Raw genomic sequence first — 13,631 nt, 5'->3', positions numbered from 1 at the left:
AATTTGATTTATCCTTTAAAATCATAACTTAGTCTTTAAATTCGTGCATTTTTAAAATGTACTCTCACACCTACAATTTGAAAATACAATTTTTTTTTTTTAATTTTTTTTTTACGTTTTTAAACCGCACTTTCAAACAATACACTTTCTACAATTTTGTTCAAAATTACACTTATAACCTGCAAAATCGCTGGCCAAACAAAATCTTAGGTAATACAGAAATTCAAAACTGAGTAGCAGAGTAAATAACAAAAAAGAGAGGACGCCTTCTCGTCCAAATTTCATTCTACTTGGGCCAGGCAAACCGGTGTACGAATTATTGTAAAAAAAAATCAGCACGACAAGGATTGATGTGAATTACAACAGTAGTGCTCAAATATGTTCAACGTTTTCATTGCTAATGCAGTCAATTCAAATGGGAAATGAATTCATACATTCTCTTGTTCAACAAACAAAGTAGTTTCTTCCCCAACTTCTGAAGAATGAGACATTAGTTAAATGTTCTTCCAAAAAATACAAACTACTTCCTTCCTCTGTTAAGCCTCTGCAGGTGGTAATTAATACTTCCCATAGACCTCCGTTTCTTGCTTGTCTGCAACAAATGTAACCAGAAGCTTTAGAAAATATATATATATAGATTACATTGGAAAAAATCCTAGGTGACAAATAATCAATATTTAGAAACAAGTACAAATGTAAGCATGAAAGAATAAGCAGCCACTAAAACAAGCAGAAGCTAAAATAAACTAGAAAAGTTGTATCACCTGAGTATCCATACAGGCACTCAAAAGTTCCTTCTGCCGAACACACTTTTCGGCACTGCTTTGGTTCTGAGTCAAGCAGTTGAGAAATGTAATCATTTCCTTCATGCAAGGTTTGTGAAGAGCGCCAAATTTCTTTGGGTTAATATAAAGTGTACCAGCTTTCCGGCCCATTATTGTACACTTAGAACTACACCAGCCCAACCAAGACAACGTTAGATTCAACCACTTACTGGAAAAATAAAATCAAGAAACACGATAAAAGCAGACCCTGAAAACGAATTCTCAGGCAAAATGATAAGAATAAGAGGACAATATCACAAACAATGGGAGACTTGCTAACATTTCAAGGTACTTAAATGATCGGCCTCCCTGATCTATTACTACTCAAGGAACAAAGAGCAAGCACCACTGTTGATTCCACAATAAACCTACGAAATAATCTTTCTACCTCTGATTCACTTACATGGAAGTGACATTACACAAATACACGCGCAGAGCATCTGATGCCAGACAATTAGAAAAATGTTGATGTAGATAGCACTCTACCACAAAGACCAAGTTGCTACGATTTTCTGCAAGGCAATTACTTACCTGAGAAACAGCTTAAAAGTTAAAACCTTTTCCTCTTGCTGAGTTACAAACTTCAAATGGGGACTACTATCCAAAACAGCAAAGCCTTGTTCCAAGAATTTAAATTATACAGGGTCAAGGCACTAGGTACCCATATTTTACTCACATAGAACTCATATTCAAACCCCTCCGACATTTCTTATAATACATACTAACACAATTCTATTGAAGTCTTCAATTTAAGGAAATGTCAATGGTGGAAACTAAATTAGTATATTGAATTTGGCAAGACACGATTAGAAAGATGAATGAAAAGTGAATCCATTACTAGAAGAGAAAACTGATTTCAGACATGTTCCTCTTAAGGCTGACCATAACTCCAAAAGATATACTGAATCCCAGCAAATGCATCACTGTTAATACTTTCCAATAATCAATACTCTCCATATCTGCAATCAAAGGCATTTCTGTGGCAGCGCCCTTTCTACAATACGTTAGGGTAAAATGTTCATGCCATTTGTCATTAAAAGTCTGCCCACCTTGTTACTCTCCAAGCTAATTCAATCGAACCTCCTCACCTCCTGAGAGATATTCTTTTGCAACCTCTAAAAATCATAATAACATTGAAAGGGGGAGGGGGAAGAGGTTGGTGGAGAGTCATAAAATGAGATTATACTTACGCTATTTGGCAAGGGGCTTTTGCAAGACTTAGCTTTCTACCTTCAGATTTCTAGACTTCCAAGTTAGCTTTGAGTTAACATCATTTCATCATTGACATGTGCATCAGCACCCATGGGGAGGCCCCAACTTATAGGGAGTGCATAACTCATACTAAACGCTAAATTCCAAGCTTATCCAGGAATATTATGTACTTTCCCCTCCCTGAACAACTCAAATTTGTAAAGATTTATTCATATAACCTAAAATAAAGTAAAATAAAACATCTGAAAGTAGCCCAAATAATTTGTAGTTGAGAATGAAGACCATAAAATCGCAAACTGAAAAAGAATAACACAACAGGTCCAAAGCAGAGAAAGCAAACGCCACCATCAATCCATTATCCTCCATTTCCATGTAAAATCTACTAAATGATTCTCACAAGGTAAGCAAAGGAAGAGGAATTCTATAATCAATCCATTAATATTGAAAGAGATAGAACAAGGCTGCAAGCATGAAACTTAGGGGTGGGTATCGGTTCGGTTCGGAAAAGTCATTTTCGGTTGGTTAACTGAAATTATCGGTTAAATCAGTTAATTCACCAATTGCATTTCGATAACAATGTATTTCGAAATTTTTGGTTAATTTTGGCAGTCAGTTAATTTCAGTCGATTAATCATATAACCGTGGGCCTTTTCAATTGGGCCAATGCTACTTTTAAATGGGCCAAAAATTGGTTGTTTTGGAAGCCCAATTTTTTTGGGGGGGGCTAAAAAGACAAAAATAACTTATTGACCATGTTTTTTGGGCTAAGATAAATCTTGAGGGCCCAAATTTGTTTTTTGGGCAAAAATAACTTATTGAACATGTTTTTTGAGTGTAAAGTTCTTTCTGTTATCATGGTTATAAATTGGTATGAAGTCACAAATTGGTTACAAAAATGGGTAGATTCAGACAATCCCAAACCTTGGCAAACTTAAAATCCATCAAAGAATAATAAATAAAGTCTCAACTAAGCCACCTCCAACATGGATTACCTTCAATTCCTTAAATTTTCTTCCTTCAATAATCAAACAAATCAAAACGTAAACATAATGATCAATATAAAAGAGTAAAATACCACAAATAAGTAATATCAAGTAAGAAAGCAGTAAGAATATAAGATGCAAAAAACTTAATCAAACAACAATCAATCTTCTGAAAAGAAAGTCAATGAATGCACCCCATGCACCCATCCTATACATCATACCTAAAGGTCCCAAACAACCAAAACCTGACAAAAACAGAGAAGAAAAACAAGGGCCCAACAGCAATACAAATTTCAAGAATAATTACAGCAATTAGCAAATGCTTATCCAAAAGAAGAAAATTTATTTGCAGGAAAAATCAAGGTAGCGTAAATCAGATCAAGGTTGCGTTAAAAACTAAAAATCTATCATTTTCATTCCTAAGTATTCCTAAATCCTAATAATATAAACAAACTCGAAAATAAATGCAAAATCAAAGAATCAAAATCTAAACTCTCAATTAGTTCAAAAAATAAAAATCGAAGAAAATGAAGTAACTCGAAAAATGTATACCTGAAAAGACGGGAGACGAGAGAGAGATACGACGGCTTTCCGCTTGCAACGAGAAAGCGAGGGAGACGACGGTGAATTTAAGCCACCGGACACGACGGGAGACGAAAGAGAGACACAACGGCTTGCCGCTTGCAACGAGAGAGCGAGAGAGAGATTCGACAGACGGCCGCGCAGCGTGAGAGAGAGAGGAAGGAGGCAGGGCCGCAGGAGACCGGAGAATGGAGAGGGCAGCAGGCGTGAGGTTTAGGGATTACGGTTCAAATGAAAGTTTAGTTTATATTGAAGCTTAAAACGACGCCGTTTTGAGTTTCAATTAATTTTTTTTTTTTTTATATGTCAAAATGATGCCGTGTTTTTTATTTTTTTTGGACATGTCCGCATAAGAGTGCGGAAGGAGATTCGAACTAGTGACTTCTATTTCATTAAGCGTAGTTCCAGCCGATTGAGTTACTTTTTGAGAATAAAACGATGTCGTTTTACTATGCACGAATGTTTCAGATCGGTTCGGTTAACAAAAAAAAATAATTTTATATCAATTAACCAAACCAAACCGATGTTGGTATAAAAAATTCATATCAATTTTCGAATCACAAAAGTTGGTTGACGATTAATTTTGATTCGGTCGTCGTTGATAAGCAGTTGGTTGCCCACTGCCAGTAAAAAGCAATCTGTTCTTTGGTTTTGCAGGCTGTTCTGTTTCTTTCTGGGCCAACTTAATGTTTGTGAAAATGCGAGTATAGGCCTAAGGTGAATTGGTCTGGGCTTACATTTACACAGACTCGGTGCTAAAGCCCCTGATTGCTTAGCCTTAGACAGAGCATTCTGGGCCGAGCCGAACTATGTTAGACAAAAGCCCCCAAATGCAATAATTTCTGAACCAAGTTTTCTTTAGGAAAAATTATATTTTATCCCCAAAGTTTGAGGTAATTTGCAATTCGATTTCTAAAGTTTTAATTTTGACAATTTACCTTCCAAAGTTTCAAATTTTTGCAATTTGACCAATTGTATCCAAAACTTCTCATATTGCCCTTTAATTTTTTATTTTTTTATTTTTTTAAAAAATGCGGGGTGGCCGTAGCCACCCCATTGGCCATCTGGCCATTTTTGCACTTCAATTTTTTTTTTTTTAATAAAAAATACAAAATATGGGCAATATGAAAATTTTGGTATAATATTAGTCGAATTACAAAAATTTAGAACTTTGGGGCGATAGATTGCCAAAATTGAAACTTTAAAGGTCGGATTGTAAATCGCTTCAAACTTTGGGGGATAAAATGTAATTTTTCATTTTCTTTATTATCAAAGAAGCAAAATATTAAAAGTGATAAAAAAAAAAAAAAAAAAAAAAAAAAGGTGAAATAAATAAATTTAAAAGAAAATGGATTATGCTTTATTTTATGTTATTTTTTTGGACTAATTTACTATAAATGGCTTTTTTTTTTTGGGCCTTTTATAAATTATGAGCTTTAGACGGTGGTCTAATAGGCCTAACCAAGAAGTCGGCCCTAACTAACATGTATTCTTTAATGGTCTGTTTGTATTTGTGATTTTAAAAAGTGTAGTTTTAAAAATTGTGATTAAATGTGCGATTTGAAAAAATGATTTTTAAAAACGCAATTAAGTGTTTTACAAAATTACAGTTTATACTTGCCAGTGATTTGAAAACGCATTTTTTCTACGATTTTCAAATCCCAATTCCAAACAATCTACCTTTTCTTTTTTGGTTGTTTAAAATCATATTTTTTGGTCCCCAAGAGGTAACTCAATCGGTTAGGACCACACTTAATGAAGTGGATATCACTAGTTCGAATCTCTCTTCCCCCTTCTTGTGCGGACATGTCAAAAAAAAAAAAAAAAATTATATTTTTTTATATGAAATCAAAATGTCAAAGGCATGTGATTGTTAATTTAAACGCACCCAAGTGTGATTGTTAATTTAAATTAATTTGAAAATGTGAAGAGCATCTTCTGTGCTTTTAAATTATAAATAAACATTATACGGGTTAACGTTAGACTTTGTCAGAGAACCACCATCTTCTCGAAGGGTTTGTTTAAATTGTTATTTTATCTTTCTAATCCTTTTCTGGTACCACGTGTCGCAATATCCAAGACATCGTGCGAACCATCAACGATCCAAATTTTCAAATTGCTTTTCCTTTGAGTAGGAAAGCAAGGTAGCGGAGTGGTCGCCGGGTGAGGACAAGTTCAAAACACAGGAGTTTATTTTCTCAGATTTTTTTCTGAAAAGTAGGATGCACATATTTCTTACCTAAACCCTTCCAACTGGCAAAGGCTAATCAACCCATTAACCAAGACATGACACAATTAACAAATCAACCATTGTTGAGTTAAACAAACTTTTTTTGTTAAATTGGTCTACTATGATTTGAGGTTGTGACAAATATCTTCGGACTTTCAAAACTACTAAATTACTCCTTTTAATATATATATTGTTTTTCACTTAGGTGCGTTTGAAAGTCCGAAAATATATTTGTCACAACCTCAAATTATATATATATATTCATTCCTTACAAATTCTAGTTATTTCTAATTGATTAATTATACAACCCCAAAGGCCTAGCCTAGCGGCCTAGGAGTTGTTTAGTCACCCCAAATTCGGCTGCTAAGGGTGGGTCGAACCAAAGGCGGTCCCCCCAAAATTTTATAAATTTTCATAAATGTCTTTCAAATATACCAATTTTATAAATTTGTCTCCCCAAAAATTATATATTTGTCCCCCAAAATTTTATTTGTGTCCCTTTTTATTTCTTTTTTTAGTTTTGCCCTCCAAAATAATATTTGTGTCCCTTTTAATTATTATTTTTTAGTTTTAATTTTTTTAATTTATTATTATTTTAATTTTGCTCCCTCTTTCAAACATAAAAACACCTAAAATACCTAATTTATTTAGTTTCCCTCTATATTCTAGTTCACTTATAATAAAAACTTAATTTGGTTTGAGACTTTCATTGAATATGTGAAAGACAAAGTTAAATAGTTTTGGTTCTTTGAGTGGCTTCTAACTAGCAATCAGTTTTTTGAGTGGTTATTTTGAGTTATTTAGGCTTACAATATTTGTTTTGATATCACAAGTTAAATGGTTTAATAATTTATAATTGCAAAATTGTTTGGTTCAACTCTTTTGTTACTATTTGGGGCTCCGGGTGATTGTTAGGAAAAAAAAGTCCACACTCAAAGATACCTTTTTCTTAGACCCAATAAATTGTGTTTAGTCTATTTTGCTAGTTTTTTTTTTTTCCTAAGCTATTAATTTGCTAGTTGTTTTATACTATTGTGTATTTGCGATGACATGAGATTAAATGTAAGACTTCTATACTTTATTTTATATAAACACATATAAAAAGATTATATGTATTTATGTGATTTTGTATTTATACAAGTCAGTCTATTTCCTCAACCAAAAAAAAAATTGTTCCCTTAACACTATAAATCCTAATTCCGCCCCTGGGTCGAACACCCAGCGCCACCACAAACATTTTTTTTAAAAAATATTTTTAGTGTAAATTGTAATTTTAATGATGACTATGTAAGAAAATGACTGAAATAATTTGGATAACTTTCGAGGGTAAAGTGCATGAGACCATGGTTTATTTTACAAGAGTGGGTCCGAAAGACCCTGTATTGAAGAGGTTATCCAACATCAAAAAAAAATTAAAAAAAATTACACAAATATCCAACCGAGTTGTTTGTTAAGGGTTATTTGTCATTGAGACGAATCACGAATTTAACAATTAAAAAAAAAAAAAAAATACACGTATATGTACTTGGGAGTAATTGGTCGTGGTCATTTGGTGATGGTGCCCAGTCCAAAATTGGCAGCTATTAAAGTCAAGAAATGAGAAATTTCCACCATTAAAGTAGTTGGTAAAATCCCTCTATAACTTGTAAGTTGTAATAAGGGTCACTATACAAATATGAAGACAGTAGGTCGAAACTTCCACACCCCTTCTTCCATGTAGAGTAGAAATAATATACTTAAATCCGCCGGTGGAGGATGTTTGGTTGCTTCTGAATTGTCTAGCGATTTCTTCTGGGGCATTGCTTGGCTGTCTTATTCAAGGGAAATCAATTTTTAATTCATCACACATTGCTATTATTGATCATAGTTTCTTGTAACCAGAAGGTATTTATGTGTTAAAAACACGTTACGTTTTTAAGTGTCCCACATAATTTAAATATAATGTTTAGCTTTACGTAAATAAATTCTTAATTACTATTTTCTTGCAAGTCAGTTTTTTCATAATGATTTGTGCTCGAAATTTGTATCATTCAATATGAAGGTTTCCAAATTTAGTTTTTTAAAAATTTGCTTTCTAAGTAATGTGTCAATGTCCCATCTAGTTAAACCTTTATTTACTAAAACTAGAGATCACATAGGATAGTGACACGTTAAGTTAGAAACCAATTTTATGGCATTTCTCATTATTGTAAGTATTCCTGCCAGTCTCATAAATGGCTGGTCCTAGTAGTTGCAAAATTCAGCAAGTAGGAGAGAGGGAGAGAGATTTTTATTTTTTTCTAGGAAAAATTACAGTTTATCCTCCTAAAGTTGACAACGTTTTTCAATTCGAACACCAAAGTTTCAATTTTTGCAATCCACCCCCCCAAAGTTTCAAATTTTTGCAATTTGACCAATTGTATCCAAAACTTCCCATATTGCCCCTCATTTTTATTTTCTATTTTTTTTATAAATTTTTTTTTTAAAAAAAAAAAAAAAATCCGGGGTGGTCGTAGCCACTCCTTTGGCCATCTGGCCATTTTTGCACTTCCAAATTTGTTTTTTTTTTTCATAATTTTTTTTTTAAAAAAAAAAAATAGGGGCAATATAGGAATTTTGGGATAATATTGGTCAAATTGAAAAAAATTAGAACTTTGTGGGAGTGGATTGCAAAAATTGAAACTTTGATATTCGAATTGAAAAACACTGTTAACTTTAGGGGGGTAAACTGTAATTTTCTCTTTTTTCTAATACAAAAGGGTTAGAGGGTGAGATCAATTGTAGCTATCATACTTGAACGTGACTATAGTAGCACCAACTCGCAGGGCGCTGCTCAAGAGAGGTCTAGACGGTGAGAGAACTGCAGACGCTCTTTCAAGATCGACCGAATCATAGCTTAACATCCACCCTACTAGGACATCAATGGGACTTAAGGTGGTTAACACTAATAAGATAAGAAATTTTCATTGCGAGAGTCGAACCTAGGCCCTAATGCATGCCCAATCTCATGAAAATTCCTTTGAGACCATTCAACTACCACCAAGATGAGTTAGAGAGAGATGTTATCATCTTCATCCGGGCTCTGCAGATCATGTATTTCTAATCCAAATTGCAAGACTGCTGGGGATCCTCAATCTCTTTGTTTTTTATTATTTATTATTATTATTATTATTATTTGTTTTATTGAGGTGGCCCACCCATTAGTGTTAATGGACTGGGCCCAACAAATAGACTGGTACCAGGACCACCATCGGATCTGGTGACTCTGGTCTCTGGTTCTCTGTTGTCACATGGAACCATGTTCATATTATCCCAGCTCAGCTCTCAACACTTTGCCTGAACCCAATGCCACCTGGCTTTTGCAAATTCAAATTCTAGACGTTGGAGGGCCACGTCATCTTCTTCTCGAGTAGTGGCCTCTTTGGACAAAGGATTTTTTTGTGTGTATTGAAAATAAAAAGGATTTGATGTTTGAAAGTTGGAGCCAACTTTCGGCTGAGAGCAGAGTCGCGTGATAACAATGACACTTGGTGTTGATTAGGTAAATCACAAGCTCATAACCTGCACCGCATTCCACCTTGTCACTTTCCGTTGAATAAGACATTGCTAAAAAGAGTAATGCTTGGAATTATATTTTTATTTTATAATGATAAATTTATTTTTGTTAAAAAGAGATTTAAGGGTTTGTTGAAATTTTTCTGGTATAATAGCATTACTCCTTAATGTACTACAATCCTGCCTTAAGAGTTTAGAAAAAATATGTAAAAAAGAATTCATGAGAAGAGCATTGAACTTTATGATACTTTTCTTTTGATTTTATGAGAAGAGAAGTGAATTTCGTAATAACTATTTATATTTAGTAATGAAATGAAGAGCAGAAAAAATAAATGTTACGAATACTTCCCTTTCATTGCTCACTACTAAGTCCGTTTTCGGATTCAGATCCCCTTCAATTACTTAAAATTGGAGATTCTCAATGTTACGAAATCGTGGTCTTCATTTTAAGTTCAATGGTCTATAAAATGTCAACTGTTTTTGTATAATCGAGGTATTAAATTTTGATTTTAAGCTGACTGTTGTTTTACTGACGTTTAAATAATTTTATAGGGATCTAGATCCATTGAAATTCTTAGGGGAATTTCTGTTTCTGAAATTTCAGATCTAGGTCATCTATTTTTTATCTAAGTGTCATTGTTCTGCCACGTGTCCCACTACTAATAAAATAATAAATAATATTTATTATTTTATTAGTAGTGAGACATGTTGTAAACCAATGACTATTCGATGAAAACTGGATGACCTAAATCTGAAATTTCAAAAACTAGAATTCCCTAAGAATTTCAGTAGATCCTGATCCATTTTTTATAGACCATTGAATTTAAAATGAAGTGCCACGATTTTGTAACATAGGAATCTCCAATTTTGAGTAATTGGAGGGAATCTGAATCCGTCGGTTCTCTCCCCACTTTTCTTTTCTTTGTGCGGGCATTTAAAAAAAGTATCAATTTCAAAACGTGAGATTTAAATTACCATTTAAAAACATAATTAAACATTTGATAAAATTATGATTTAATCTTTAAAATTGTAGTTTATTTTTTTAAAATCATATGTTTTAAAAAACACACCCCTTATCTACGATTTGAAAATACATATTTTTCTACATTTTTCAACTACAATTTTTTAAGAACAAACTCTCCTAATACAATACACTTGGGTCCAAGACTTTTTCCCATTTTATTTCTTTCCTTTCCCATTCTCTCCATCTAAATACCAAAATTGAGTGAAGGGAAAAGGAAAAAAGCTATTAAAAAAGTTGCTGTACCATTATTCAACTGTAAAGTTTCTAATGCCATTACCTGTACAGCATTTGACGCGTTTAGTGGATAAAATCAACTTTCCTTTCCAAGATTGACGTATTACTTATGACCGATACTCTGTATTTTGCTCATGTCGATCGCATACATATTCATTCACACAAGGAAGTCCACAACCAAGCCATGTGAAAGCTTTCGAAGAACATGATCAAATTCACATTATGGTACTATAACTTGTAATGATGGTGTCATGGAGAGGAATTATCCCACTGATTTAGGGACACTTTTAAGTTGTTAACCATGCTTTATGTGTTGTTAGCGAAGAGGGCCATAGAAGAATGAATGAAAAGTGATTGAATCACCATCTTCCACAGAGAATAACAGTGCCCTTCTTTGGCAGTGAGATTCTGCAGCACTGCCATCCATATGAATGATTAACACCTCAGGACACAATGGATAATGGACAAAAAGAGATTACCCTACTAGTCTCCCCACTGGAGCTAACCAACATGGTAACATCATTTGCAGAAAATGTCAGTTTGCCATTCAATTAATTCTCAGGTACTTGCACAAAAGTTCAAAACTGTAGTTGATTAACCATGTCCATCTTCCCCAAAACAAACAGTCAAGACAGAAGAAATAAGAACCCAAAAAAGCATCAAAAAGACAGAATTAATCATCTTGGAAAAATGGATTAACATGTGAAAAGAATTAACGAAGGCACATTTCATGGTAATTCATATCTAATGCACCAGGGGTGCTTTGTCAAGCGGCCTGAATGTTGTAGGGGAAGAAGCCAGTGGCAGTACCTGTGAGGAGCTTGAAGGATATTGAGGTAGGTTGTGAGGAAGCTCACTCTCTTCGTTTTTTCCAGCAATGAATTTGAGGAAAGGCCCATCTTTTTCTTCTTCTGTGGCCACTGTCGAATTGGGAGAGGCTTTAACCCCAGAATATTGAACAGACCCACAATTCTGCAGTGCCCTTTTCTCCGCTTCTTCCCTCAATCTTCTATACAGTTTCTCCTCTGCATCCCTCAAGAACTTGAAGCTTGGAGGGGGTGAAGATCTCAGCCTGTTCATTTCTGCCTCCGCTGAAGATTCAAAGAGAGGGTTGAATCCGTGGTGGTTGTAAGAATCCAAAGCGTTCAAAGGAGGAGTCTTTAGTCGTGGGGAAGCCAAAGGGGCAAGGAATGGGCTGTCAACAGCCGCAACAAGATCACTCAAGCTCCTCGTTCTTGACCCTTTTCTGCTTCTATCACCTCTAGATTTCCCATCTTCAGACTCCAAATCCTCCTTGGTTTCCTCTTTGATTGTGAAGAGAAATCTTGGTGGGCCTGCAAGATTGTGCAGCCTCATGAGCTCTGATTCCACACCTTCTTCCCCAAAGGCCTTCAGCAGAAAATCCTTGCCAGAGCCCAGCTCTAGGTCTGGTTCTTCACAATTGGAATCTGGGTCTCTCACACTTTCTTGAGTGTTGTTGGTCTGCAAAGAAGAGGGTCTCTTCCAGCAGATAAATTGAAAGAATTCCCTCGCATATTTGCTGTAATCATCTTCAATCTCTGCGCTGGCGATTCTCCTCTTCCTCCACCATAACAAATAGTAAAGCTCTGCAACAAGAGCCAGCAGGAGGCACCCAAAGACCAGACTCAAACCAATTCCTAACCCACTGAAAGATGCCATCTCTGCCTGGAATTTCACATCCCCAGAACAAAGCTAATCTTGGGCTCAGAATTTGCTCAAACAGCTAACCTTCGACTCTGAAATAGACAAACAATTAAAAAAACAAAAAAAGCACTATTCCCTACAGAATCACAGAATCCATAAGGACCCTCCTTGCCAAACGGCCCAAGTACCCTTCCCTTCTATTAAATATCACTGACTAAGGTCTTACATGTAGCCTGAAACACACGCTACAGGGAAAACCAGGCACTGTGAAAATCCCGGAAATAAGAAACCTCTTAAGCAAAACAAACCCACCCAGACCACAAATTATGCGCAACCAATTAAAAACAAGGCCTTGGCTTAAAGGAATCTCATATAGTATTGTCAAAGATCAAACTTGAGAAAAGCTTAAAGGAATACTAACATGATTCGGATTGCGGGGATGCGTGGGCAAATCTTTGTACTATGTGGTTGTGTGGAATGGCTGGAGAGCATCTCACATGGGTTTGCAAAAGCGTGTGTTCCACTTAGTCATAATGGAAAATTTAAGCAAGAAAAGAACAGAGAGAGAAGGGAAAAAGTGGAAAAAAAAAACAAAAACAAAAACAAAAACAAAGCAATTATAAAAATAATTGGTAGTAATTGCATCGCCCACGCGCGCAACCACGTAAATTCTAATCCTGTTAGAGGACAATGCCAAAGAAAACACCCGTCACCCATGTACGTCCAGCTGGGTTGAGTTCAATATTTTTTTGTCTTTTTATTTTTCTTTTGAATAGAGAGAGGGAGAGAAGGGGGTTTTGTTTGTTGAATAAGTAAACTGTATTTGTAGAGCTTATTGGAATATACAACAAGAAGACGTGTAAAACACAGCGAATGAAATATGTCTTTAGAGTAGGACATTGACCCCTTTGGTTTGGTCGGTTTTTTGTAATTTCTGATGATCGGATTCCGACCGATTGGTGTCGGCCACTACCAATCAAATCACCCCTAACTAAATGGTAGATGCACAGGAATCCAACCACACTAAATGTCAATCAACCTTTGGTTAATTGGGGGTGCTAATCTAGCGGTTGATTAGTTCGGGTGTTTAGTGGACAGATTTTAACCATACCAACCACTTATCGACAGTTATTGAACTCTCATTGGCCAACAACCGACTTTCGACAGTTGGTAAGCGGAATAAAAATACTGTTTCGACATTTTTTTTTGGCTCGGTAGGCGGTATAAATTTTTTTATATTAGTTAACTGACTTAACCGATTTTTAAAGTGAATTTTAAATTTTATCTAGTAACTTTCCTTATTGTGCTTGGTCAGTTGATTTGTGGTTGTCATTTTAGTCTAT

The 13,631-nt window shown here is 35.0% G+C and overlaps 2 protein-coding genes across 2 annotated transcripts; both read right to left on the bottom strand.

Annotated features, from left to right (window-relative positions):
- Positions 1-353: 353 nt before the first annotated feature.
- Positions 354-3,812, bottom strand: LOC132164043 (uncharacterized). Its single transcript, XM_059574451.1, has 4 exons — positions 3,572-3,812; positions 1,228-1,355; positions 765-951; positions 354-592 (listed from the first exon to the last, which is right to left on the bottom strand). The coding sequence occupies exons 3-4, from the start codon at positions 933-935 to the stop codon at positions 521-523; spliced, it is 243 nt and encodes an 80-aa protein (XP_059430434.1). The 5' UTR covers positions 936-951; positions 1,228-1,355; positions 3,572-3,812; the 3' UTR covers positions 354-520.
- A 7,388-nt stretch (positions 3,813-11,200) lies between these two features.
- Positions 11,201-12,850, bottom strand: LOC132163599 (uncharacterized). The gene is made up of 2 exons (XM_059573946.1): positions 12,710-12,850; positions 11,201-12,380 (listed from the first exon to the last, which is right to left on the bottom strand). Exon 2 carries the CDS (start codon positions 12,301-12,303, stop codon positions 11,368-11,370), a length of 936 nt encoding a protein of 311 aa, XP_059429929.1. The 5' UTR covers positions 12,304-12,380; positions 12,710-12,850; the 3' UTR covers positions 11,201-11,367.
- Between the last annotated feature and the right edge of the window lie 781 nt (positions 12,851-13,631).

This window comes from Corylus avellana, chromosome ca10 (genome assembly GCF_901000735.1).
Source record: "Corylus avellana chromosome ca10, CavTom2PMs-1.0".
Lineage (NCBI taxonomy): Eukaryota > Viridiplantae > Streptophyta > Magnoliopsida > Fagales > Betulaceae > Corylus > Corylus avellana.
The sequence above is the reverse complement of the archived record's forward strand: the minus strand, read 5'-3'. Positions and strand labels throughout refer to the sequence as shown.